The following is a 27151-nucleotide window of genomic DNA, read 5'->3' on the forward strand; positions in this document are numbered from 1 at the left end:
GTACCTTGAATCGCACCCGGAAGACAACCGGCAACCAGTGCAGGCCGCCTAAAAGGGGTGTAACATGGGAGCACCTGGGTGCCCCCGTGATAACCCGCATGGCCGCATTCTGGACCAGCTGAAGCCTCTGGGTGCTCTTCAAGGGCAGCCCCATGTAGAGAGTGTTGCCGTAGTCCAGGCGAGAAAGGACGAGGGCATGAGTGAGTGTGGTAATGGGAGCACCATTGGAAAGTCAGCTTGGGGACAGATGATCCCCCCATCATTCAGAGATCCTGTTTGCACAAGTAAGGATCTCACTCAATTGCTAGTGCCCTAAGTAGCAGTGTGTGTGTGTGTGTGTGTTTGCAATGCCCTAGTGGTTACGACACTGGGCTTGTGGAGTGATAAATATAGCAATAGCAGTCAGACTTCTATACCGCTTCTTCATAGGGCTTTCAGCCCTCTCTAAGCGGTTTACAGAGAGTCAGCATATATCGCCCCCAACAACAATCCGGGTCCTCAAATATAAGGCAGCAACTGGTTTCCCCAGGTTTTGCTCCTTCAGATCAATCTGGAATGGTGGGAAGGTTCAGCCTTTGGCTTTAGACATTTGACTGGGCACCATTTTGAAAAACCCACTCTAATTAACAAATGCAGGTTTCATCCAACCATGGCGTGTTAGTTGTCAGCCCAGAATGTCCTGAAAATACCCGGCACCTCCATCTGTTTTCCATCTTCCACTGCCCCAAGCACCTGGGGGGGAGGGGGTGGCTATCCCCATCTCCCGCACTGGCCTCTTGGGCATCAGGTTCAGCACTTATCCTGCAATCGTGCGAACGGAGGGAGAGGAGGAGCCAAAATAAGGCTGTGGATCAATTACGAAGTAATTTGCCAAATTTCAGTACCGCCAACAAACCAAAGAAACTAAGGATTTTAATAAAAATTTATTTGGCATATATATCTTGATTCATATCGCACACTGCACAGAGCCTTAAATCTTATGTACACTATAGCATAGGCCCCATTTTAGAAATGACATAAAACATTTGTCGTCATGTAGGGAAGGAAAATTCCACCTTTGAACGTGGGCAGCTGTAAATAAAGCACATACAAACAAAAAGATGCTGGTTGTATGTAAGTAACGCAAAAGGCTTATTTCAGATCAACAGGCATAAGCACTGAAGCAGCTTGTTCCCAAGTCTTTGTGCTGTAAATGTTCCTTTGCAATTCAGAAATGTGAGTTCAGTGTAGTTTTCAGAGGACAATAAACCAACTTGCTCCTTGAACAGCTGATTTCTCAAGCTAAAAGAAAAGCAAGCTGAGTAAGATGATGAAAAAATCTGAATCGGGCAAAAAAGGCCCAGTGCTTAAAAGGAAGCTTGCACATGAAGCAATAATCATTTAAACAGCTTTCATGAAAGATAATCAAAATGTAGATACTGTCCATTTGTATGACAGCAAACAACAAACTGCTTGGCATATACAAACACTTGTTTTGAAGCTATGTCAGTGTCGAGGAAGCCATAATCAAAAATTAAAAGGCAGACTTAGTGTCTTACTAGATACACTTAAAAAAAATATCCCAAATATTTAGAACTTCAAGCATTTTTGAAAATGTGTTTCAGCAATTTTTTTAGCTCTTAACAATTTTGTTTTTTGCTTGATATTTCATAGCAATGTCCTTGCAAAGATTAGAGACCATGAATGTTGTGTTGAAGACTGTAATGGAAAACCCTCTTTTTATAAGGGTCTGTTTGTGGAGAAATATTGCTGAACTCCCTTTGGCAAAGTCAAAGTGCAGATATAAGTAATCCATCTAAACCAGCAACTGCCAAGTCTTGGGAGATTTCCAGGAAAGGAAAGGGGAATATAGAAATGCCAAGAATGCTGATACTTCTTGGATCATCATCATCATTTCTCCAATCAGGAATAAGAAAATAATTTCCATAGTGCAAACATCCCATACAAGGAGGAAATATTTACAAAATTTCATCTGTACATTATGGCTTTTTATATTTTCATACAAAGCACCCAAAAACAGGAGAAGATTGCTTTATAAAATATTTTCATATAAAATTTGGCATTTTACTGGGATTTATTGGCAACTGCGTGTTACCTCACTCCTTGTGGGCACCATGGCCGCCAATCTGTTTAGGGCCGATCGGCAGATGGGGTATATGGATTGAATAAAAACCAAGGGCAGAACTGAGGGAGGGTCATTGGTGGCCAGAGAACAGGGGCAAAGAGAGGCCCCTCACTAATGAAGAGGCCAAGGAAAACCTGCGACCATCTTCACCGAATTAGTCTACGGCCCCTTGAAGCGTCCATCGCCATCATCGAGAATTCAAACGAGGAGCCACCTGAAATACAGACAAAGGCAGTAAGAGACCCCGGGGGCCTTTTCCTCAGAAAGAGCCCCCCCCCCCGTACTGGGTGCCCAGTCCAGGGAAGAAGGGGACTGCTTTCAGCTTCGACAAGCAAAGGGTTACTTACGACTGCCAGGTGGCCATTCTTGGCTTTGGCTATCAGCAACTCAGATCCTGAGGTGAAGTCAATGATGCCTTCCTTGCCCTGCCCAACTGTGAACTTGATGCTGGAGAAGGGGAGCGGGGAGGGGGGGGGAGAGTCAGGATTAAGGTATTTCAACGGCCAGGGAGGGGAAAGTTTCAGATGCCCCACCCCAGGATAGCCTAATTCGTGCTTTCTTCAACAGAATGATCGAAGGCAAAATGAACAAGTCAACATTTGTACCTGGCCTTTTGACATTTGAGTAGTGAATTTCTGGTTGTAAAATATTGTAATTGTATTGTAAATTGATACTTTGCAACAGGGAAAGTATTGAATTTTTAGAAAATTTCAATTTCTAAACAAAACAAAAACAAACACAGTCATGGAAATAGAGACTGATAGTATAATGCCTTGCATTATAAGTGTACCATGTGTTTCAGCTTATGCTCACAGAAGACCGAAACTATATATATATCAAATGTGTAAACTACCTGAATTACTAAAAGAAAGAAAAAGGGCGTCTAGAAGCGAGTCTAGCCACTCTGAAACTCAATGAACAAAGCGAGAAATCCTTGCCTAAGCAAAAGACTACACCAAAATAAAACAATAGAGAACAAACAGCTTCTTAAAAAATAACCCCATATATGAATTTAAAGAAGAAAACTGATACACCCAAACTGAACATAATAGGGAACAAACAGCTTCTATTAAAAAAAAAACAACCTACATATGTACCTACATCTCTACAGATATACACAAAACCATGGGTGAAAACCTAGGATCCAGAGCGGTCAATATAAAAGGAGAAAAAATGACATTGCTACAGGTGTATATTACAGGCCACCCAACCAAGCAGAAGAAGTAGATGATGAACTCTTTGCTAATCAATTAACAAATGTATATAGGAACATACCACTGTAGTAATGGGGGACTTCAACTAACCTGATATCCACTGGGAGACAAACTCTGCAGCAGGTGGGAGATCAAACAGAGTCCTAACCAATTTAGCTGATAACTTCCTCATTCAAAAGATAGAGGAGGGAACCAGAGGAAAAGCTATACTGGACCTAATTCTTACTAATAGAGAAGAGGAGATAGAAGGAGTTGAAGTTGCCAACCCTTAGGCAAACGTGACCATGTCATATTTGAATTCAATGGAATGCAAACACAAGCAATAGAATATAATCCAACCAGTGTTTTAAACTTGAAAAGAGCTGATTTTAACAAACTGAGAGACAGCCTAAGAAAAATCCCATGGATAAAAATGTTAAAAGGGGAAAAAAACTAAGAAGCATGGGAAACTCTTGAAAAACATGATCATAAAAAGCCCAATACAGCACACAATACCACTGAAAAAGAAAGACAAGAAATCCAGGAAGAAACCAGCATGGTTTCACAAAAATCTTTCTGATAAACTCTGATAGACAAAAAGGGTAAGTACAAACATAAGTAAGGTAGGATGGCAGATGAACAAAGACTTGCAACAAATATCAAAGATAATATAAAAAGTTTCTTTCAGCATATAAATAACAAGAAAAAAGATTCACTAAAGAGAAAGATGGCAAGGAAGTGACACGCGGTAGAGAGAGAGAGAGAGCAGAACCGTTTAGTTTACTCTTTGCATCGGGGTTCATGCAAAAAAAAACCCAAAACTATCGCCCCCAAAGCACAAAAGGATAACTATAAAAGACAGACTAGAAATAAAAATTAAAATAAACAAGAAAATGGTAAGAGATCTTGATGAATATAAATGACTGGGATCTGATGGGTTACATCCAAGAGTTCTGAAGGAGCGGGAAGGCGTTATCTCAGAGCCATTGTACCAGACCTTTAGAAGAACCTGGAGAACTGCCAGAGGTTTGGAAAAAAGCTAATGTGGTTCCAAACTTCAAAAAAGGAAGAAGAAGAAAACAGACCCTGGAAACTACAAACCACTCAGCCTAACATGAATATCTGAGAAGATAATAAATAATAATAATAAAAAAAAGATCTGTGAACATCTATAAACAAATAAAAGTTATAACTAGTAGCCAGCACGGCAACTGTAGGTTAAAACGGATCATGCCAAACCAATCTTATTCCATTCTTTGACAAATGACTAAATCGGTAGACGAGTGAAATGCTGTGAACATAAGTATATTCTTAGATTCCAGCAAGGCATTCAACAAAGTAGATCACAACCTATTTTTTGGTAAGCTAGAAAAAACTGGGATAGCCAGCATCACCACCAGATGGATTTGTGACTGACTGACAAACCACACTCAAGGAGTAGTCGTCCTAAATGGTATTGCATCTAAATCAGGGGTGGGTTTCGACCGGTTCGCACCGGTCCCTGCGATCCGGTTGGTCGCCGAACCCGGAAGTAAGTAACTTCCGGGAACGGCGACGCCCCCCCCGCGCCCGCACACCCGCGCCCGCTCCTTACCCAGTTTTTACAAATTCTGCGCTTTCCGCGCATGCGCAGAACGCATACAGCGCCTGCGCGATCCTCCAGGAGCAGCTGGAGCATCGCGCAGACGCTAGTACGCATGCGCGCACCGCGTGCGTGCGCGAGGACGCCGCCGGCCTCGTTCCAACCGGATCGGGCGAGAAACCCACCCCTGATCTAAATGGAAGGAAGGAAGGAAGCAGTGGGGTACTACAAGGTTCCGTCTTAGGCCCAGGCCTTTTCAACATGTTAATAAATGACTTAGATGAGGGAATAGAAGCGGAACTCATCAAATTCGCATATGCTGCCAGGAATAACCAACACCCCAGAAGACAAACTTAGGATCCAAAAAAATCTTAATAGACTTGAACACTGGGCCCTATCCAACAACATTACATTTAATGTGGAGAAAAGGAAGGTTTTACACCTGGGCAGGAAAAACCAGAGGTACAAGTACAGATTAGGTGAAACCTGGCTCAAAAACAGTAACTGTGAGAGTGGACATTCACTTAAACATGAGCCAGCCGTGTGTGGCAGCATCCTAAAAAGCTAATACAATCCTTGGTGTATAAACAGAGGCATAGAATCAAAATCAAGTGAAGTATAAGCACTGCTTTATAAGGCCTTAGTAAGGCCTGGAACACTACATCTAGTTTTGGTCACCACATTACTAGAGCCGAGGTGGCGCAGTGGTTAGGGTGCAGTACTGCAGGCCACTTCAGCTGACTGCTATCTGCAGTTCAGCGGTTGAAATCTGACCGGCTCAAAGGTTGACTCAGCCTTCCATCCTTCCGAGGTGGGTGAAATGAGGACCCGGATTGTTGTTGGGGGCGATATGCTGACTCTGTAAACCGCTTAGAGAGGGCTGAAAGCCCTATGAAGCGGTATATAAGTCTAACTGCTATTGCTATTGCTATTCAGCTCCCAGCCCGCTGCTTGAACTGAACTGGGTTCCTCCCTGTCCAAATAAAACGCTTCCCTGGGATTTGTTTGCGCCAGAAGCCATGAGCCGCTTTGGGAGCAGGGCTGGGTGCCGATCCCTGCTGGGAGCACTGGGGAAGGGGCGGCAGCAGCTGCAGAACCATGTTCATGAAGGACAGGTGTATATTGCTTAAACTCACCTGCCCTGGTTGATATTAACACTGTTGACTTTGTTGGCACTTATGGCAATTTTAGTCAAAGTTTCAATCACAAAATCACTCTGCAGCACAACGTCTCCCTGCAGGGAAAGAAGGACCAAGAAAGAGGTTTTACAATGCTGCTGGCACGGCTAGGTAGGAGTCGGGGAGGGGGGGGGTGCTCCAAGGCAGGCAGGGGGGGCTCATGTCAAATGGGTGATGCCCCGCCTTCCTCTTCCTCCTCATCAAAGGGAATTGCCGTTGCTTAAGTGCCACTCGAGCCCCCACCCACCCACCCCCCAGTCTCTCTGGCGAGTCCGGGCCACACCGAGCACAGCTACCTTCTGCTTGTTGTCCTGACGAAGCACGTGGAGCACAAAGAGATTGTCGCTCAGGCTGCTGACTGAGATGCCTGCAAGAGACAAAGGGGGGCACGTGTGGAAAGCTGGGTGACAAACCTCCTGGCTCTCGGCTGCCTGCCTGCACCCACCCCAAGTCAGGCGGCTTGGACAGGTGAGGACAGGCTGGGCCCCTCTGCCTTGGCTTCCTCCCTCTCTGGACATGCTGGGGAGCCAACGCCCCTCGACTCCAGCAGAGGGGCAGAGAGGTTCACGGGACGTCAGTCACCAGCTCCTCCGGCAGGTCAGACGGACTCTCATCCTCCAGGAGTTGACCCAGCCAATCCGACAGCAGGGGCTGGCACCCATGGGCCCAAAGTCTCCATCCTGGAGCAGGGCTTGGTCCAACCCACATATGCGCTGGCAGCCTTGCTGGCTTCACAGCCTCCCTGTCCCCTTCCCCATTGGCTGAGGTGACCCTTGAGGGGCGTGGCCTGGCACCTGCACCCAATCGGCATTGGGGAGGTCTCTTGGCCATTGACCGGCCTCGCAAGGGAAAGGCTCCTTTTTCAGCTGCTCTTTCCCTTCAGCTCTTTTGCTAGGAGGACTAGGAATTCCGGACTGAGGGTTCCCACCTTAGGACAGGCTGGGTGAATTTAATCCTGCACAGCCAAATATAAAACGGGGTGTCAATGTAAAGGATCACTGAAGGATCCTCTCCCAGTTAAGCCTGTGGAGTGGGGGGGGGGAGGGGAGATAGAGTCAAGGCCAACTGGAAGAAGTTGCAGCCCCTTTCCCAGGCTGTGTTTTGCCCCTGGCTGAGCAGAGGCTTGGTGCCAGGCTCCGGGACACCCCCCACCCCAAGTCCGATCCTACGGAGACAGAAGCCTTTGCACCCGTCCCTGCTTCCTCCTCCTCCTCCTCCCCCTCCTCCCCTCTGACTCCAGCTCAGGCCGGATCCTCGGTTGTCTCGGAGTGAGAGTGGAGGAGTCATGGCCCGAAAGGGTCGCTTCCCCTCTCCCTACCTGTGAGGTTGCCGTAGTCGATCTGCTGCTTGACTTTGGATTCCTCCACCAGCACAGCAGCGTTCTGGGTGAGCAGCAGCTGCCGGGCTCGGGCTTTGTAGCCTTTGCGGTCATACTTAACCACAGGAACGGCGTACTAGAAGGGCGGCAGAGCACAAGATGCCGTTTTTCAAGGGAGCCTTAAACTGCCAACAGTGTTTTCCACAAAGTACATAGTTTCTACCCTGAGATAATCGAGAATCTTGGCCACCTGGAAATGTGTTTAGGAAGATGAAGAGCTATAATTAGATCTTCTATGGGCCCAGGAAGCTGGAGCCTCTCTCTAAAGTGCTTCCGTTTTTATAAAGCAGGCGTCCCCAACCCCATTCTGTGAATCGTCACCACCTGTCTGTGGCATCCCAGCAGCCGGTCTGTGTAAACAAGTGAAGCCGCCGCGTCTGTGGGATGCAGGCAGCGTGAAAAAATGCACCTGCTCCGGTCCACGGAAAACTCTTTCTCTGTGGAACCAGTGCCAGTGGCCCAGTGGTGGGTTCCGCATCCCGTTGCAACAGGTACGATGCAGTGGGGCCTGGCATCTCCCACGTGCACGCGCACAGCATGCGCCTGCGTCCTTACCTCCGTGACGCTCCAGCTGCTCGGCGGAGCGTCACGCAGGAGCTGTGTGCTTCGTGCACATGCGCGCTAAAGAGCTCAAATACAGGTAAGGAGTTCAAACGGGCAGGTGGGCCCTCCGGAGCACTGTACCAGAATGGTACCCAGTGCTCCCGGCAGGCACCAGTACACCCGTACCGGGGCGTACCGCCTGCAACCCATCACTGCAGTAGCCCAAAAGATTAGGGGCCACAGGTATAAAGGATCAAGAGAACTTAGGAAAAGCAATGAACATTCAACTAAAACAAAAAGTGGCAGGTACAATTCTATTTCACAGGAGATCTTCAAGGAGATCACAAGAATAATCCCATCATAAACAACTATCTTGGAAAGTCCAATTTAAAAGTCTAATTTCACTTTTTTTCTGGATTTAACAGGCTTATACTGTGTAGGGCAATCAGTTCACCAAAGCCAGAATGTCTGGGTGATCAGTAGCCACCATTTTGAGACTAGCCACCGTCTCTTAAATCCATAGTCTGCACCTTCTGCATTTAATCTCCAATGCATTTCACCGTTTAATATCATTTCATTCTTTCTCTACCTAGAAATACCAGAGCCAGTTTGGTCTAGTGGTCAAAGTACCGAGCTAGAAACCAGGAGAAGCTGAGTTCTAGTCCTGCTTTCGGCACTGATGTTGGGTAGATGGCTTTGGGCCGCCCAGTCTCAGGCTAACCCACCACTGCACTGGGCTATTGTGAGGAAATAGGAAGAAGGCGGCTTAGGTATGTTTGACGTCTGTGTAAACAAGTGAAGCCGCCGCGTCTGTGGGATGCAGGCAGCGTGAAAAAATGCACCTGCTCCGGTCCACGGAAAACTCTTTCTCTATGGAACCAGTGCCAGTGGCCCAGTGGTGGGTTCCGCATCCCGTTGCAACAGGTACGATGCAATGGGGCCTGGCATCTCCCACGTGCACGCGCACTTGGCTTAGGTATTTAGGTAAAATAATAAAGAGTTAATCCCAACTCAACCACATGTGTAAACATTTTCCTGGTATCAAAATAATGCAAAGTGGATTATATTTTACAGAAAAGCCTTGCAAATCTTTAAGTTGATACAAACTTAATAGGATTGTTTTTTTCTGGACCTTTGGTCTCTCTTGCTTGTCCAAGAAAGTCACGCTAGATACATACTGAACCCCGGCAGAAACTGTGCTGGCAAAGGCCTTGCAGCATCCTGTCCCCCTCCCCACTGATGAGAGGGAAGGAAAGAGTGGACACTCACCTTAAGCGCCTCATTCCCCAGCACCTGAAGGATTTTGGCATTTATCTCTTCATTACCTGTCATCCCCCACCCAAGGAAAAAAGGGAAAGAAAGAAAAAAGAAGTTAGGAGTGACTTACTAGAAAAGTGACATTTGGCCAGATTAAACAATACTTACCAAGACGAGTATTGAGGAAAAGCCTAGGAACACTTTGGGGGTAATTGTCCTTTTTCCCCTTAAATATCTCACTGGCCACCACTTTCTGCTCCAGCTGCAGGGGGATTAGATAAAGACAAAAGAACCAGGGTTAGGAAAAACTTGGGTAATTCTCAAAAGAGAGATTATAAAAGCCTAGTCCAGCACAATACCACTGAAAAAGAAGAATGAGTTCCCAGAAGAAACCAGCATGGCTACACAAAGAATTATCTGATAAACACAAAGACCAAAAGGATAAGTATAAAAAATGGAAAAGGAGCACATAACTAAGGCAGAATACCAACATATAGTCTGAATCTGGAAATATGAAGACAGGAAATCTAAGGCTCAGAATGAACTTGCAACAAATGTAAAAAAATAATTTTAAAACTGTTTCTTTCAACATGTGAAAAATAAGAAAAACTTTAAGGAAACAATTGGTCCCCCAATGGCAAGGAGGTAACAGTAGTGGGGGAAAGCAGAGCTGTTTAGTTCATTCTTTGCATCTGTCTTTACACAAAAGGCAAAAATAGTCCAACTTTCCAAAAGAAATAGCGTGATAGCCAGACTAGAAATACAAGTCAGAATAGGCAAGAAAAATTGGTAAGAAAACATGTATCCACTCTGGACAAGTTCAAATCACCAGGACCAGATAGGTTATACCCCAGAGCTCTGAAGGATGTGATCATGGAACCACTAAACAATCTCTTTCAAAGGTCCTGGAGCACTGGGGAACTGCCAGAGGACTGGAAAGGAGCTGATGTGGTTCCCATCTTCAAAAAAAGGGGGGAAATGAATACAGGTAACTACAGCCTGACATCAACACCTAGAAAGATCCTGGAAAAGATCATCAAAAAGAAAACCTGCAAACAAATCTGATTGCATTTTTTGACAAAGTGACTAAATTAGTGGACTAGTGAGGTACTATGGATATAATTGACTTGGACTTCAGTAAGGCATTTCACGAAGTAGACCACAATTTATTCCTGGGTAAGACAGAATAAGGTGGGTAAGCATCATCATCATCAGATGGATTCGTAACCATCTGACCAATCAGACAGAACTACCTCTAAAAGGAGAGAAGTAGGCAGAGGGATAGGCTAAAGTTCTGTCTTGGGCCCAGTACTCCAACATCTTCTTAAACGATTTAGATGAGGGGATACAGGAGGAACTCATCATATTTGCAGATGACACCAAGCCAGGAGGAATACTCAATACTTTAGAACAGGGGTCCCCAGCTCACAGTCCGTGGACTGGCACAGGGCCCCTCCAGTCTAAGGAAAACCTTCTCACCATAGAACCAGTCCCTGGTGCCCAAAAGATTGGGGGCCCACTGCTTTAGAAGATAGGCTGAAGATTCAGAAGGATCTAGGCCAGGGGTGTCAAACGCAAGGCCAACAGCCAGCATCCTGCCTGTGATGTGGGCGGATCTGGCCTGTGGGCGGGCGGCCCATGTCACTTCGGCCTGGTCTACCTGCGTTGCTTCGGCCCAGTCTACCCAACGCAAATAGGAAAAATGCTAGCAGTTCGGGGAGTGGGGTCAAGCTGACCTCGCCCACCCAGTCAGCGACACCCAGTGAGTGGAGTCAAACTGACCACTCCCACCCAGTTGGCCACGCTCAACCACAGCCCTGATGCCTCCCTCAATAAAATTCAGTTTGACACCCATGATCTAGGCAGACTTAAACATCGGGTCCTATCAAGCAAAACGCAATTCAGTGATGAGAAAAGTAAGGTTTTACACTTGGACAAGGAAAACCAAATGCACAGGCATAGTATAGGTGGTACCTGACTCAACAGCAGAAACTCCGAGAAGGTTCTAGATCTCCTAGTGGACAACCATGTAAGTGGGAGCCAGCAGTATGCTACAGCTGCAAAAAAGCCAGTGCAGGCCTAGGTTGCATCAATAAAGGGACATTATCAAGCTCACATGAAGTATTGGTACTGCTATATACTGCTTTAGTAGGAATCCCGCATCTGATTTTGGTCACCATGATACAAAAAAGATATTGAGAAACTCTAGGAAGAGAGAAGAGCAATAAAGATGATTAAGGAGGTGGAGGAGGAGCCTATGTCGCCACGAAATGGTCGCCCGATCTCGATGCTCCAAGATCGCCGCCAATACTTTTCTTGCTGGGTGGTCCAATCGGACCTAAACCGTCCTGGAGAGGCGGTGAACAGGAAGACTATGTTCTGCTGATCACAGAGACATCGCAAAGTCCCTGATTGATGCAGAAGAAGGTCTCTCAGCCCCAAGGCCGATGAAGTAGGGATGGCACCAAAATGGAAGGAAATGGAAGAGAAAGTGTTTACAGCTGGTGAGGAATTTTTACCCGTTTTAAAAGAGCCTGCCTATAAAAAACTTAAAGCTAATTTAAATCTAAGAATAAAAGAAATAAGCGGCGGAATTAAACTTTGGGTGGTTTTGGTCAGTGTGTTATCTTAATTTTTAAACGTTATTTTCATGGATTGAATTTATGCTAACCATTTGAAATGAATGGATCAAGTTTTCTTTTTCTAAAATTTTTACTATTACTTTCATAACCTTAAACTTCTCCTTATTCGTCACTACATGTGTCTTTTACTCTTTCTTCTCTATTTCATGTAAGAATTTGACTTTTTTTAAAAACTTGGAATATTAAAAGATACAAAAAGAACAAAGAATTCCAACAATTGTAACAACAAAAGGAGAGATAACTGCTACTCGAACACTGGAGACTTGAGTATTGAAAACAAAATATTTTTACTTTCACTACTAACTACTCTGGTCTGGAACTTTAAAGTCTCACTGTTTATAGAAAGTGATAAGAAGTAAAGCACCATTTGTTTATACAAATGTTCCTTTGAAGTATATCCTTAACCAGAGATCTCATGGTGAACCTAGGTGTAACCTTGTAAAAATCTTCCAAGTCAGAGCAGCAGTGTTTTAACAGCTGGAAACAATGGCTTATTTCCAAAAACAGAAAGAAACTGTCAGCTTGCAAGAGATAATATTTGTAATACAGAAATTATCAAATACATTTGAGAAAACGTTTGAAAAATTAGAGCACCTAACAGAAAAATATGATGAAAAGGATGGAGACGCTTATCAAATGGGAAAAATAGAGAGTAGTCCCAAGCAATAAAGAGAAAAATGACTACAAAGAAATCAAATTTGCTGGCATCTATGGTGAATGGTTTCTGTCTGGAAATGGAAAAAGTGGAATATGGAAAGGGGAACCAGATGGATGGGAACCCTACCCTAGTTGGCAAGACACAGAAGAAGAAAAAATAAAAGAACTTGTGGATTTAAAGGGAGAAATTTTATTAGTAACACCATCGATAACAACACTGACAATTAAAGACAAGCTGATTAAGGAAAAAGAAGAAGGGCATCGAAATTACATGAGAGAATCAATAAACAAGGAGTTGCAAAGAAGAGTCCATACAAACTTGATTAAGGAGATGATTAGAGGACTGATGCCACAAATGGCAGAAGAGATGAGACTGTTTCGCTACTGGAAAGAGATACAGGCTGATAGATGAAAGTGTTTAAACCAAAACTAGTTGGACCTAGTGAAATTGAGTGACAATAGATATGGTTAAATAAACAATTGAAAATGATAACAATGTATACATATGTATTGGTATAACAAGTAGTAATTGGATATGAATATTGAATGGTACCTATGAAAGGAAGGTGAGAAATGGTTTGGTTACACATAAAGATTAATAAAAAAGAACTAAATTATGATAATGGATAGAGTCAAATAAAGGAGGGATAATGATAACAATGTATATATATAGGTATGGGTACAACATGGGGAAATTGGATGTAAATTGTAAACAGTGATTTGGAAAGGAAGATTAGAAATCTTTGTTACTAAATGTTATTGATGTTTAGCTAGAAAAGGCCATAAGGAACAGGGTTATTGGGATAATAGAAATAGCAGACGAGATGCCAGTATGTGGTTATGTCTGGAGTTTTGGTATGTTTTATGATGAAGGACGTTTAAACAATTATAGTCAAACGAGAATGGGGATAGGATGATGGTAATATGTACAAATATATTTGATTTAAAATACTAGAATTAATATGAATCATGGGTGACTCTGAAAGAAACGCACGAAAAAACTTTGTAACCAACTGATACACTTTCTACAGTATGTAAAGAAAGAGGATTTTTTGTGTTGTGTCTGTTTTGAAAACTAAAAATAAAAAACTTTTTATTAAAAAAAGATGATTAAGGAGGTTAAAACAATATGAAGAAGTTGGCAGGATATCTAGTCTAAAGGAGAGAAGGATTAGGGATGACATGATAGCATCTTCCAGTATTTGAGAGGCTGCCACAAAGAAGAAGGGGTCAAGCTATTCTCCAAGGCACCTGAGGGCAAGACAAGATAGAAGCTTATCAAGGAGGGATCCAACCTAGAACTAAGGAGGAATTTCCTGACAGGGAGAAGAATCCATCAGCGGAAGGACTTCCCTCCAGAGGTTCTGGGTGCTTCCATCACTGGAGGTTCTTAAGAAAAGACTGGAGAGCCGTTTGTCCAGAATGACCTCAAGTCTCCTCCTTGGGCAGGTGTTGGCATAGAGGACTTCCAAGGTCCTTCCCAACTCTGTCGTTCTGTTATTCTCTTCGGAGATTCCTGACTGGCCCTGGGTGCCTTCAGGGGAGACCCTCGGCTGCCATCAGGGTTCAAGAATCCCAGTAACCATCCATGAAACTCAGTGCACAGCTGAGGCCCCTCTACCCTCCTCCCCCCCCCCCCCGCCCAACCTGGTCCCGAGGGAAAGCCTCACGGCCCCCCACCTGCATTTTCCATTCGGGGCTGATTCTTTTGCAGTAGCTCCAAACCAGGTTCTGCATGCAGAGCTCCCTCAAGAGCTGGGACGCCTGGAGAAGAAGAAGAAGAAGAAGCAGCAGTGAGGGGCCGTTGAGGCAGGACCACCGAGGGGCCGTGGCTGGGGACAGGGAGGGGCTCCACCTGGGTGAGCACACGCACACAGGAGCAGTAGGCTTCGTGGGCGAAAGACACCGGATTGGCATCTTTTACTCTGCCAAAGATACCATCACCGCTGCAGTCCATGCCTTAAATGCAGTTTATCATGGTTGGCTTGTCACTCAGAGGAAAAAGCTCCTGAAGCCACCATCATTCTGACCCAGCAGGACTTCTGGGACAACGCTCCCTCAGGCTGCGAGGCCTCCTTTCCCTCTCGTCCCTTCACGCAGCTGGGCACCTACCTCTCGCAGGGAAGGCGGCGGCACCGGCCAGGACTTGTCTAGGACAGTCTTTGGCAGGTTGCGCTTCAGGCTCATCATGAAAGAGTAACGGATGTAGTCCAGGAAGTATTCGTTCTCAGGGCAGCGGGAGCAATTTCGGTAAATGAAACCTTTGATGAACCTGTTGGTGGGGGGAGCCTTGCTCAAGAAGGCTGCTGCTCCCCCCACCACCACCGCCACCACACACACACACACTCCAGGAACCCCGGCTTCGCGTGCCAGGGGACCAGTCCAGGGGTCTCGGGCAGAAGGAACAGCGAATGCAGCCAACGCGGGGTCTCTGGGGAAAAGGCCGCAGCCCAGGCAGGTGCATAAACAGCCCCACTGCCCCCTGCTCCTCCTTCTCCCCCACCAACCCCTCCGCCCAGCAATCAGCCCCGATGGGTCACGAGTGGGAAGGAGTCCCTCTCACCACCACCCAGAGTTCCTCTTGGAGAGAGATGGGCCATCCAGAATGAGAAAACTCGCTCAAGGCCCCCACTCCAGGATTCTGCCTCCCCCAACCCTTCCTTCAAGTGGGCAGGGTCTCCGGGACCCGAAAGAGAGCCCACTCCTGCAGCAAAACCACGGCTTTCACATACCGCCGGATTATCTCCACTGCCCACTTCTTCTTGGCAGCCTTCCGGCGTCCCAGAGTACCACGCCACCAGGCCTGGATAGTGACCGCTGCAGGAAGGAAGAGACCTCAAGGGCTCAGCGCCCAGAGCCCCCTGCACCTGCTTCTGGTTCCCCCCGGGGTCTCAAAGCAGCCCCCGCCCCCCCGTGGCCCATCCGTGGGGAGAACTCACGAGGCCCAGTCTGGCTGCCCCTTCCAGGGCAAAGCCATCCGGTTACACTGGGCCCCAAAAGTTATTTGAAGGGCCGCCTTCCTACCTGAATGCTTCATTTGAAGGTACTTCTTTCGCCGATAGAAGCCTCGCCAAGCAGCTTGGATTTTTGTGGCTTAAATTGGGGAGGAGGAAAGATGGGGGTTAAGCCAGGCAGAAAGGCAGGTTGGGTCAGCTTGACTTACTTAAAAATGCCCAGCAGACCTACCGAGGCTTTGCTTGCGAACTTCCAGGGCTTCTTCTGTCGCAAACAGAGTTTTAGGAAAACGAATAAATATTTTTGTCCTGGAAATAAAGACGTCTGTGAAAGAGAGAAGAGACCCCCCTTTTGCTTCCGCAGGTTGAGAGCAACTCCCCTTGCCAAACTGTTACCTGCCCAGCTTGTACTCCTCCTGCTTGAAGCCCAGGTGTTTCAGGAGGACGGCCACTCCGTCCTGAGGCCTCCCGTTCCAGGTGGGCCACGTCTCAGGACACAGAGATTTGTACCTGGCCGGAGAGGGAAGGAGAGGGAAAGGACGCCCTCAAAAGGCCTGCTGCTAAGACGGCCATTGGACGTGGCTGGGCAGCCTCAGAGGAGGCCTGGGTTGGCACCTTGGGCGCAAGGGTGGGAGAGATGCCAGGGCAGAGACTGGGCAGCCAATGGAGAGCTCTTTATTCTTCACTGTACCCACCCACTAAATACCCTGGAAGCACAGCCCGGGCACCTGTCTTAGCGCTGTACCTTTGCAGAAAAACCTCGTATTTCCGCCGATATGCAAAACCAGCCCTGCGCACTCTCAGGTTCTCCATCAAGCCCAAGTATTTCACTTGGTGCCGAATCAAAACTTCGTCAAAATTGCCTGGGGAAAAATGGAATCGTCCTTGGGGTCCAGAGCCAGTTCCAGACAGACAGCCGTCCTTCTCCCCCCCCCCCCAACCAGCTGAGAGCAGAGGGCTGGGCAGCCAAGCCGCAACTCCAGCCGTGCTTCAGGGCCCCGGTGGGCCAAGAGCCCTTGAGGGAGCGGCCACCGTCGTGCCTGACGAAGAGGAAAAGCAGGCAGGGATGCCAGCGGCAGTCCTTCTCCCCATGAGGGTGGCCGTCCTCAGCCTGGGCTCCCAGAGCAGTGGGTGTGGGGAGGGAGGGTTGGGGGCCCCTGCTGACACCCCCCCCCGCACCTACCGGCCTGCTTGGCATGATTCGGCTTGATGCAACGGACGTAGGAGGGCTCCTTGGACATGAGGATCTCCATCAGCTTCAAGAGGCTGTTCTTAAACTGGGTGACGGCCTGAAAGGCAGCCAAAGAGGTTGGTTGAGGGCCTGACAGAGGGGGAGGGCAGGGGGGATGTGGGGCCCCTCCGCCAGGCCTTACCGTCTCAGGCCTCTTCTTGTCGGTCAGCTCCGTCCTGTCAAAGCACTGGGTGATGATGGGGTTCTCTGAGTCGCACATGGCCTGCAAGGGCAGCAAAGGAGATCGTGGGAGATCACTGCATCTTCCGGGGGGGTTGTGGGGAGCCCCCCAACCCCCCTTGGCCAGAGCACTTCCCCAGGCTCACCTCCTTGAGGTTCCGGAAGAGCAGGTCGTTGTTCTTATCCAAGAAACCTGGGGGAGGAGACCAGAAACCCACGAGGTGAGCAGCAGGAGGACCCCTTGGGCAGGGGCCGGGCGGGGAGGAGGAGGAGGAGGAGGAGGGGAGCGGGGCCCTGCGCGGCTGCAGGAAGGCTGACCTGCCACGCTGTAGGTGACTTCCCCGGCGTAGTGCAGCAGGCGGAACTCTTCCCGCCCCAACGACTTCCGGGTCTTGGCATCGGCCAGCTTGTGGCTGTGGGGAAAGCACGGCAGAGGCTCAGCCCACAGCTTGGCCAGACCGTTTCAGCCAAGGACTATGGGAGGATGAAGGAAACCCCGTGGGAAAAGGGGAGGGGGGGGTCAACAATAGGGTAACGGAATAATAGAATTGGAAGGGACCTTGGAGGTCTTCTAGTCCAACCCCCTGCTAAGGCAGGAAACCCTATACCATTTCAGACAAACGCTTGTCCAATCTTGCCTTAAAAACTTCCTGTATTGGAGCACTCACAACCTCTGGCTGTGTCCCACTGGTTAGTTATTCTAATCGTCAGGCTCCTCTTAATGCCAAAACCTTTGGGTTTTCCTACTTCTTTGGGGAGGGGCCTTCTGCAGGACACACCATAGCAAGCCCCCCACCCCACCCCCACCCCCCGGGGTGCCTACGCTTACAAGAAGGCAGACCTGAGGAGCTGGCCTGGGGGCAGGGGGGGGGTCAGACGGGGTGTGTGTGTGTGTTGCGGAGCCTATAAAACCCTTCCTGAATGGACCCCCTCCCACAGAGGGGGGGTCGCATGGTTTTGAACTTCAATCTTTTCAAGCTCCTAGGGCTATTTTTTTTTCTTTTTTAAATTGTGTTGTTCGTGTTTGAATTTGTAAGCTGTCCATGTCGTATGCGAGACGGGCAGCTATAATATTGAAATCAAAGCCCAACTGGCGAAAGAGCCGCCCGTGGTTTGAAACTGCGCCCCCCCTCCTCTTCCTGCCGGGGGGGGGGGGGATCTCTTCTGAACTCACGTGAGGAAATGGGGGTGGCTCTTAATGGTCTCCTCCAGCTTCTCCAGAAAGGTCGTATCTGTGGCGTCCCCAGGCCGCAGGCACTCCTCATCCTGCAGGGGAAGCCAAGGGGGGGGAGGGGGGCAGGAGGGGGGGGTCAGGGTGCCTCCCCTGGGCTGCTTTACGTGTGAGCAGCCCATGTTGGCAGAAGGCCAGAAGGGGGTCAGCTCCCCACAAGTGTGGCCCACAGCTCGAAATGGCCATCAGCACAGACTCTTAAGAGGTGGACCTGGTGCTTGATGGGTCAACTCTCAGCCCTCTGTGGGGCAGGTGGAAAGGCCCGGGGGGCAGAAGGCGCACAGGTTAACAGAGTTGGAAGGGACCCAGGGGAAAGCCACGCTCCCCCCACCACGCCGGGCTGCCTGGGGCTCTCCGGCTGCCCTGGGGTTCCTTGGAGGAGGACTTACCAGAATGGAAATTATGCCTTTAAACTTTTCTTCCACCAAGTCGCAGATGATCTTGTTGTTGAAGTACTGAACTGGCTCCCACTGCCCTTCCACAAAGACAGGTCCGATTCAGCCCACCTGAACTCCCCCATCCTCCACCCCTTTCCAAGCACCAACCACCCTTGGCCTCCAAAGCGAGGGGAGCTGGGCTCTCCCGCCAGGCTCTCCCACCTGGGGGTCACCGCGGGAGGGGAGGGGGCTCTTACCGCGATGCCCTCGGCTTCGTACTCCTCTTGCTCAGACTTCAGGGTGAGCTCTATGAACAGCTGCTGCAGCTTCTCATTGCAGTAATTGATGCAGAATTGCTCAAAGCTGCAAGGAAGCAGGGGGCGTTTTGGGGGGGCTGATCCAGAGAACTCCCAGTCACCCACACCCTCTTACACACACACACACACACACACACACACACACACACACACGCACGCACGCACACACAGATACCAAAGCGGCAGAGTGGCCAGCACCCATCAGGCCGGCTCTGCAAACCCCTTGTGCAGCACAAGGTCCTTGGAAAGGCTTCCCCCAAAGCCCAAAGGGGGGGGAGGGGGGTCCTGTGGGCTCTGCAAAGCTGCTAGGGAGCCCGGGCGGAGGGCGAGAGCAACCCTGGCACGTCAGGCACATTGCCTTGGAAGGGCTGCCCATCCACCTGCCAAAGGGTTCCCAGCTAAAGGGGACGCCCAAGGGGCCCAGAAACGCACCAGTTGTGCTGGAAAACCTCGAATCCGTAAATATCCAGCAGTCCCAGCACAGTGGAGCTCTTCCTCCAGCCCAGGCCCTCCGTCTCCTGGGAAAGAAGAGGGAGAACAAGGATGGGAGCCCCACCGCTCTGCCCTTCCGGAGACCCCAGAGAGGAAAAGCGGCCCCTCCTCCCTTTCAAGTCTGGTCTGCGACTGCGGGGGCCTCCTCCAGTTCAATCACGCCAGCAGGCAACACCTGCTGTGCCAGGCATGCCGGTGATGCCCGCAGTCGGAGCCCCCACCGATCCCCAGGCAAGCCTGGCAACTCTCCGATTCCTCCGGCCTTCCTGACCAGCACAGGCAGCCCGAGTGCCTTTTTCAAAGGGGGGCTGCCCAGGCCAGCGTGGAGGACCCTGCCCGAGCCCCAGGGCGACCCTCGCTCGTCCCACGCTTTCCCCAGATATATGACTGCAGCTGCCCAGCGGATGCTGCTCCTCCCGTTAGCCCAAGAGGGTCCCCGGAGAGCCTCCGCCATCGAGGTTGTCCCAAAGGGGCTTTTCTTTTTTCCAGGAGGCAACTGGACTTCCTTCTTTTTCTCTGAAGACGCTTCGCTTCCCATCCAGGAAGCTTCCTCAGCTCTGACTGGGCGAGAGTTGAAGAAGCTCCTTGGATGAGAAGCAAAATAAGGAAGTCCAGTTGCCTCCTGAGGAGGCCCCAAGGGAGCCACTGGCCCTGCACTTAACCCGGCTGAGTCAGACCGGAACCGGCATTTCTGGAGAGGTTTGTCCCAGGAATTGACAATAGTTTGACAATAGTTTAGACTTGCAGTCAGCAAGGCAGAAGGGGTGATAAAACCACCAAATGGCTGTCATCAAGCAACACTGTTAAAGCAAGGCCGAAAGAAAAGAAGTCAAAACAATACATAAAAGCCGTGAGAGAAAAGCCCAGGTGGAAAATAATATCCCTTTAGGCAGCAGGTGCCTAGCAGCCCCTCTCCCACCCACCGCTTGGGCTCCTGGGCTGCCAGAGACCCCTGGGAAGCCGCTTCCCCTCCCTGAACCGCAGCGCTCCTGGCCAGGAGGGGGAAAGCCTTTGCTACGCCCGTCCTAGGCCGCCACCCGGAGAGCCGGTCACAGCCAAAGGCAGGGAGGGGAGAAAAGGCTGGGGGGGGGCTTGCAGCAACACAGCAGAGGCTGGCATTTCGCTTTCCATGCCGGATTTTGTGCCAAAATGACAGCCTCAGCAGAGGGGAATCCATTGCAAAATACCCATCGTGTCTTGCCTGATGCAGCCCCAGAATGGCAGCCCACTAAGAGTTTGCTCTGATAGAGGCCTGGTGATATAAGGTATAATGTTAAGAATATTATTATAATGATATCCTGTTGCTGATAAATAATTTTAATAAGGGAATAATTGAAAACTGGTACATATATGTAGTGACTATTTAGGACGTTTTGTTGAAAAATGAAGGAAAAAGACCTCCGTTTGAAAGTATGAAGTACAAGGATAATAACGAACATAAGTATATTTTCTGGGGGAAAAATAATACTAATGGTAACTGAATATATATTGTAGAATGAAAGTGAGGCATTTAGTTATACTAGATGAAAAGTCTGAGATGGTAAATGTTATTCGAGGATGTGGATGTCAAAACACCTGTAACCAAACAACAGGCTGGATGTGATGATGCTTTTTTTTTCTTTTGTGTGTGTGTGTGTGTTTTTATTATTATTGTTGTGTGTATTAAATATATATATATAACAGAGAGATACGGGGTGTCTGTGTGGGGGGGAAATATAGTTGGGATAGATTAACACAGGTAGGGGAATAAGAAATGATACTAAATTATAACCTATTAAATGAAATAATAAATGTATAAGAATGATAAATGTTAAAACACCTGTAACCAAACGACAGGCTGGATGTGATGATGGTTTTTTTTTTCTTTTTGTGTTTTTTTTCTTTTGTGTGTGTGTGTTTTTTTATTATTGTTGTGTGTATTAAATATACATATAACAGAGAGATACAAAGTGTGTGGGGGGGGGGAATATAGTTGGGATGGATTGCCACAGGTAGGGGAATAAGAAATGATACTAAATTATATAACCTATTAAATGAAATAATAAATGTATAAGAATGATAAATGTTAAAACACCTGGAACCAAACGACAGGCTGGATGTGATGATGGTTTTTTTTTCTTTTTTTTTCTTTCTTTTTTGTTTTTGTTTTTTCATTGTTGTGTGTGTGTGTTGTCTATGTAACAAAAAATTTTAAAAAATTATATTTAAAAAAAAAAGGAGTTTGCTCTGATGAAAAGAAGGAAAACACAAGCTCCCTGGAGGAAGAAGGGCAGCACCAGGGGAGAGCAGCCTCCGGAGAGAGAGAGACAACAGCAGCCGGCGGCTTTGCCCGAGAACCTGCATTTCCGGAACTGGTGAGCCTCTGGCACGGGAAGGGCTCCTCCAGGGAGCCCCAAAGGGAGCTCAAACAATGGGAGAAGCCTCTGCGCTTCGTTTCTCTTCTCTCTCTCTGTGTGTGTATGCGTGTGTGCGTGTCTGTCTGTCTGTCTGTCTGTCTGTGTGTGTGTGTGTGCCCTTGAGTCAATGTTCCCTCCTGGAGGCTGCTTGGACAAGTCTGGGCAGTTACTTGGCCAAGTCCTTCAGAAGGCGCTTGCCTTCTCTCTGGGACTGAGACGAGACGACTGGCCTAAGGCCACCCAGCGGCTCCTGACCCCAATTTCGCTGTATACGCAGGATGCACAATTACAATCGAGGCTTCGAACATTTCAGCCTAAGGCGGGACTAGATCTCACAGTCTCCTGTCCTGTAGCCCAGCGCCTTAAATGATTCATCTTCTTTACCCAATCCTTTGGGGGGGGTTCTGTGGTTTGGACGTCTGCTTCTTTATTGTTCTTGCTACTTAAATAAATGCATCTTCCCATTAAAACCTGCATATAAAGAAAACTGAAACTGGCCACAGCAAACGATGGCAGCAAAGGAGGCCCGTAGAAGACTCGCTAATCACCACTCGCCTCCCAGGCAGAGCCAAAGCAACGCCGGGGCCCTCCCAGCTGCTCTCTGCAGCTCTTTCTGGCACAGCTGCGGCCGTGCAAAACACACCCGGCAGGCATCTTTGTTTTGTCGCGGGGGGGCGGGCCTGCTCCCCAGGGGGACAGAGTAACCGAGGGAGTGCCCAGGGAAGGGGGAGTGTCCTCCAGAGTGGGAGCTGCCTAAGAAACCCCTTTGCGGGCTCACCTGTAAGTCACTGAAAAGCCCCTCCGCACCCCAAGAAAGGGGATCTGCATTTCAGAAACATTCCCAGCGTGCCGAAGACGTTTTTCAAATTCCCGTTGGGTTTCTGCACCCCAGGGCCCTTCCTGACCAGCCCACGGCTCCCTGGGGGGGGGGGCTGCGTCAGGGCGGCCTTCCACTGGCTGCCCACCATCAATCTTCCCCTTCTGGCAAAAGGGGCTCTTGCCGAATAAGGGTCTCCATCTAAGCTCCTCCTCCTCGGGGGGCGCCTGGCTCAGCCCTCCCGCTCTACTAACCAACTCTGGCGGGCAGGTGAGTTCCTCACAGGTGAGTCCTTTTGGCTGGGTGGCAGTGGCAGCACCAGCTTCTCCTGCACCAGACAACGGGCACCCCTCCCAAGCAGCCCTGGGCCGCCTACCCGACGGAGGCAGTGCAGCTCCTCCTCTGGAGGCGCCCTCTGGGCCGGCCCTGTGCCGCTGGAGGGGCACCCCATTTCCTGCCCGGGACATTTGGCTGCTTCATGGGGATGCTAAAACACAACCCCCGTTTCACATCTCCTCTCCGAGTTCAGAACCAACAACGGGCGAGCCTCGGCCATGGGGGAGAAGTCCCAAGACAAGAGCCCCCTTGTGGGGAACCCGCAGGCGCTGTTTGGGCCCGAACGAGTCCCCTGCGGAGGCCGCCACTGGGGCGCCTGAGGCCAACTCACCTTGTAAGCCAAGGACTTGTTAATCTTCCCCACCAGCCAGGAGAAGGTGCGCCCATAGACGGCCTTGGCCAGAGCGTCACGAGCATAGGAGGCCTGTTCCAGGCTGAGAGGGCTGACCAGCTGCAGGGGAGAAGGAGAGGCGTCTCCAGCTGAGCCTCACTGCGAGGACCAAGCCCCTCGGGACTTACAGGCGGCTGCCAGGGGGTCGCCAGGCCACCCCACCGCCCCGAATCGTCCTGCCGGCAACTCTCCTCTCACCTGTTCTCCCTTCGCAATGATCTTCTTGTGGGTCAGGGCTTCCTGCAGCACCGAGTTCTCCAGGCCCAGGAGCTTCGAACCAAGGAAAAGAGAACGCGTGAGAGTCCCGGACGGTCCCTCCTACGCCCGGGGAGCAGGGCTGAGTTTGGGGCAGAGAAGGGAACAGGAAGGGGGGGGCTGCTCCCGGGGCAACCTGGCCACCCACCCACTCTTTCTCCTGCACCTGCCTCGCCTCCCTTTGGGTCCACCTTCCTGGCAGGAGAGCACAGCCGGCCCTCTGCAGGGGGTGGGCAGACGAAGGGCAGCGCTGGCTGATCACGGGCGACCAGCACTTGCCTCCTAAGCCAACCTCGGCTGAACCACGGACAGCCTCAGGGAACATTTCTGAGGAATTTCAAAGCATATTTGAAAGCGCCTCCAAAGCCGGTTGGTCCATTTCGCTTCCCCTGTAATGGATCGTGGATAAAATGGAGGTCTGGAGCAGATCCCGTCACTCACCCTGGCCAAGTATTTGATCTGGTTCTCCGTGGTCACTTGAGCACTGCCGTGTTCGTCAGTTGTAAACTGCACATTCCCCAGGTGCAACACGCTTGCAATGATGCTCAGCAGGTCCTGGGAAAGGAAGAGGCCTTGTGAACCAGGCCCTGTGGCAGGGGTGTCCCTGGGAAAGGCTTCTCTCCCCGGAGGGAGGGGGGAGGGGGGGAGGGCCTCTCACCTCGACTTCACTGTCGCTGAAGTTGATGACGGACAGCGCCCTGCGCACCACCTTCCAGTCGCTCTTGTCGTTGATGGAGGCGACCTTGGCACACTGGCCCTGTGTGCAAAGGGGGCAGAACGGGCTCCCTGAAGAACAGATCCCCGCTTCCCCATCCCCGATACGTGGGTGGCCGCAGGTTGGACAAGCAAGGCGAGACCAGGAGACCCGCTAAGCACATTCCCACGGGAGCCTCCGTGATCGGCACCAAAGTGCTTTGAGGCGGCTGAGAGCTGCAGGGCCCTCCACCAACCAATCAGGGCTGCCTTTACCTTCACCAGAAACTGGTACTGGTGGGGGCTCTTCTCCAGCCCCAGCCTCCGCAGCAGGTCTTCCTCCCCCCCCTCCAAGAGCTGGTAGAAGATGTGGAAGTTCCTCTCGCCGTGATTCTGGTGCACTACCCGCGACTTCTCCAAGAGGTAGTTCAGGATGTGGCCCCCGATGGGAGCCCCCTAGGCAACACAAGAGAAGGCTTGGGTGCTGCTGGCGAGAGGCCCCAAGGATGGAGCTGCAGGCACCCCCCCGTCAGCCAAATCGGCGGCAGCAGGAGGGGAGCCCTTCAGGGATGGGAACCGGAATCGGTGGGCACATTCCCCCCCCCGCCCCCGAGCAAAGGCCGGATTTCCCTCCCCCCTTCCTGGCTGTCCATCCACTCGGGCACCTTGTAATCGAACTGGACGTCCATGTATTTCCCAAAGCGGCTGGAGTTGTCATTGCGCAGAGTCTTGGCGTTCCCAAAGGCCTGGTCAGAGCAGGAAGCAGAGAAAGCAGAGAGGGGGGCTATCTTGCGGCTCCCCTGTCCCCCCTCAGGCCCAGGCTCTCCTCCCGGCCAGAAGCCCCTGCACTCCATGCTGCCTGCCTCCCTGGAAGGGGGAAGGGGCTGCAGGCGGGGGAGGCGAGGACAAAGCCCTTATTCACGCTGGAGGCCCCCAGCCTCAAGGCCGGGAGGAGAAGGGCCACAGTTCCCTCCAAGCAAGCAGGGGGGCCCTCCGAAGAAGCCCCCTGCTTCGTGCCAAGAAGTGCTTCCTTGAGTGCTCAGGGGCTGCGAACTCCTACCCTGCACATGCCACCGAAGAGGCCAAGATTTAGGCTGGCCATGACCTCCTCGGGGGCCCCAAAGCAAGGCCAGCACCCCCATTCTTCAGTGAGCCGCGAGGGGTACCTCAAGGACCGGGTTGGACTGCAGCAGCCTGTCCTTCACCGTCTCCACCTGCTCGCTCGCAGGGCAGGTGACCGCGTAGTACTGCAGGATCTTCTTGGTGGCCTCCGTCTTGCCCGCCCCGCTCTCCCCCGAGATGAGGATGCACTGGTCCTTCCTCTCCGTCCGCAGCGAGCGGTAGGAGTTGTCAGCGATGGCGTAGCTGAAGAGGCCGGGAGGACAAGAGGCTGCTTGCTCTGCTCTGCTCTCCCCCAGGAGCACAGAGGCTCTGGCTGCAGTTCCAGGGCTACTTGCTCAAAGGCCCTCCCCCCCCCCCTCACCAAAGGGCAGGAGCAACACCCCCAGGTCTCTCCTGCCACAAAGGGGGGCAGGACTGGCAGGAGAGCCTGGCAGGGTTTGGCTCCCGTCAAGCCCAGCGAAGTCAATGCTGAAGCAGCAGGAATGGGAGCCCTGCTGTGACTCCCCCCACCCGTTCCCCCCTCCCCCGCCTTTTTGACCTGCCAGGCGCTGCCCGCCCTCCTTTCTGCACCCGGGGGGGGGCCCTTCTCCCCATCCCTCCGGCTCATCTGCTAGGCCGAGGGGTGCAAATGCCCTTCCGCACCATTAGCTGGCCTTGGCAGCGCAGTGGGGGGGGGGAGGGGGGAGAGCATTACGCCTGTTCAGGTACCCACAGGTGAGGAGAGACTTCGTAGAAACTGACGCCACGGTAACGGTTCATGTGCTGCTTACTGTAGATCTCCAGGTCCTTGTAGGGGTTCACCGAGACCAGAACCGAGCCAATGTATGTCTGAAGAGGAAGCCAGCCCAGGGGCGCGTCAGGAGGGGGCAGCGGGTGCCCTGACTCAGTGGGGCTCCTTTCAAGAGGGCCCTCAGCCCCCCAATTTAGCCAGAAGACCAAAATCCTGTCTCCTTTCCTTACGTGATCTGGGCGCCACAAGGATATTTTGGTTGGCCTGCAGCACCAGCAGCTTCCATTGTAATCCAGCACCTGCAGGGGACTCCCTTCCCCAAGAAGACCCCCCCCCGCCCGAGCCCAGGAAGATTCCCCCAGGGCCACTGACCCCCAGGGCCAATAAGCCCCAGCAACCCTCGGGCCACCCAGAGCAAGGGGGCTCCCTGGAGCCGGGCATCCCTTACCTTGATCCCCAATGCGAGGAGACCACGCCAGACACCCATGGGAGAGGTTTGATTTGGGGGCTGCCAATGCTCCAGGAAGGAGCCCCCAACCCACTAGGCCAGTCAGGCCGCTCTGTGGAACCCTCTCCCTTCGGAGATTAAAAGGGCCCAGATAGCCTTCCGTAAGGCCCTGAAGAGCCGGCTGTCTTCCGATGGGGGCCTCCAATGTCTTTGCTGGCTGCACTGCTCACCGGTCGGCTACCTACGTATATTTCATCCCGCATGTTTTTAGTGTTTTAAAATGTTTGTAATATTTTTAATTGCAGTGTATTTTTTGAATTTTAAGCTGCCCAGAGTCATTGACTGAGATGGGCAGCTGTAGAATTGAATAAACAAATCAATAAAAAATCAGGCTTTTTAAATAAATAAACCAGACACCGCACTCACGTAGACGAGGTTCTCCTTGAACCGCCTGCGCAGGTTCTCGATGAAAGCGGCTTCGCTGGTGAAGTTTTCCAGCAAGACAAAGTCCTGCACTCCAACCCGATCCCGGGCCGTCAGGGCGTTCTCCATCTCTGCCAAGCGGGCACCGTCACCTGCCTGCCAAGGGCACAGAACAACCCGGCTGAGACATGGGTGCCTAGCCC

At 50.7% G+C, this 27151-nt stretch overlaps 1 protein-coding gene across 1 annotated transcript in view; it reads right to left on the reverse strand.

The window, feature by feature from the left end:
• Positions 1-908: 908 nt before the first annotated feature.
• The window catches only part of MYO1C (myosin IC), a 36817-nt gene continuing 10574 nt past the window's right edge, over positions 909-27151 (reverse strand). Inside the window, exons 2-32 of the mRNA XM_014059400.2 lie at positions 26952-27104; positions 26060-26175; positions 25392-25590; positions 24891-24971; positions 24502-24681; positions 24191-24289; positions 23974-24087; positions 23476-23547; positions 23218-23337; positions 19278-19363; positions 18786-18891; positions 18541-18621; positions 18095-18186; positions 17239-17333; positions 17067-17113; positions 16883-16963; positions 16693-16798; positions 16255-16372; positions 15906-16019; positions 15742-15818; positions 15580-15648; positions 15288-15372; positions 14668-14827; positions 14236-14319; positions 9425-9518; positions 9269-9324; positions 7397-7532; positions 6375-6445; positions 6037-6134; positions 2473-2572; positions 909-2339 (exon numbers count right to left, since the gene is read on the reverse strand). Coding sequence (XP_013914875.2) covers positions 2313-2339; positions 2473-2572; positions 6037-6134; positions 6375-6445; positions 7397-7532; positions 9269-9324; positions 9425-9518; positions 14236-14319; positions 14668-14827; positions 15288-15372; positions 15580-15648; positions 15742-15818; positions 15906-16019; positions 16255-16372; positions 16693-16798; positions 16883-16963; positions 17067-17113; positions 17239-17333; positions 18095-18186; positions 18541-18621; positions 18786-18891; positions 19278-19363; positions 23218-23337; positions 23476-23547; positions 23974-24087; positions 24191-24289; positions 24502-24681; positions 24891-24971; positions 25392-25590; positions 26060-26175; positions 26952-27077 — 3090 coding nt within the window. The 5' untranslated portion in view covers positions 27078-27104 and the 3' untranslated portion in view covers positions 909-2312. The remainder of the gene's footprint in view (positions 2340-2472; positions 2573-6036; positions 6135-6374; positions 6446-7396; positions 7533-9268; positions 9325-9424; positions 9519-14235; positions 14320-14667; positions 14828-15287; positions 15373-15579; positions 15649-15741; positions 15819-15905; positions 16020-16254; positions 16373-16692; positions 16799-16882; positions 16964-17066; positions 17114-17238; positions 17334-18094; positions 18187-18540; positions 18622-18785; positions 18892-19277; positions 19364-23217; positions 23338-23475; positions 23548-23973; positions 24088-24190; positions 24290-24501; positions 24682-24890; positions 24972-25391; positions 25591-26059; positions 26176-26951; positions 27105-27151) is intronic.

This window comes from Thamnophis sirtalis, unplaced genomic scaffold, assembly GCF_051295495.1.
Source record: "Thamnophis sirtalis isolate CommonGarterSnake01/CBP01778 unplaced genomic scaffold, rThaSir2_p1.2 scaffold_17, whole genome shotgun sequence".
Taxonomy (NCBI): Eukaryota; Metazoa; Chordata; class Lepidosauria; order Squamata; family Natricidae; genus Thamnophis; species Thamnophis sirtalis.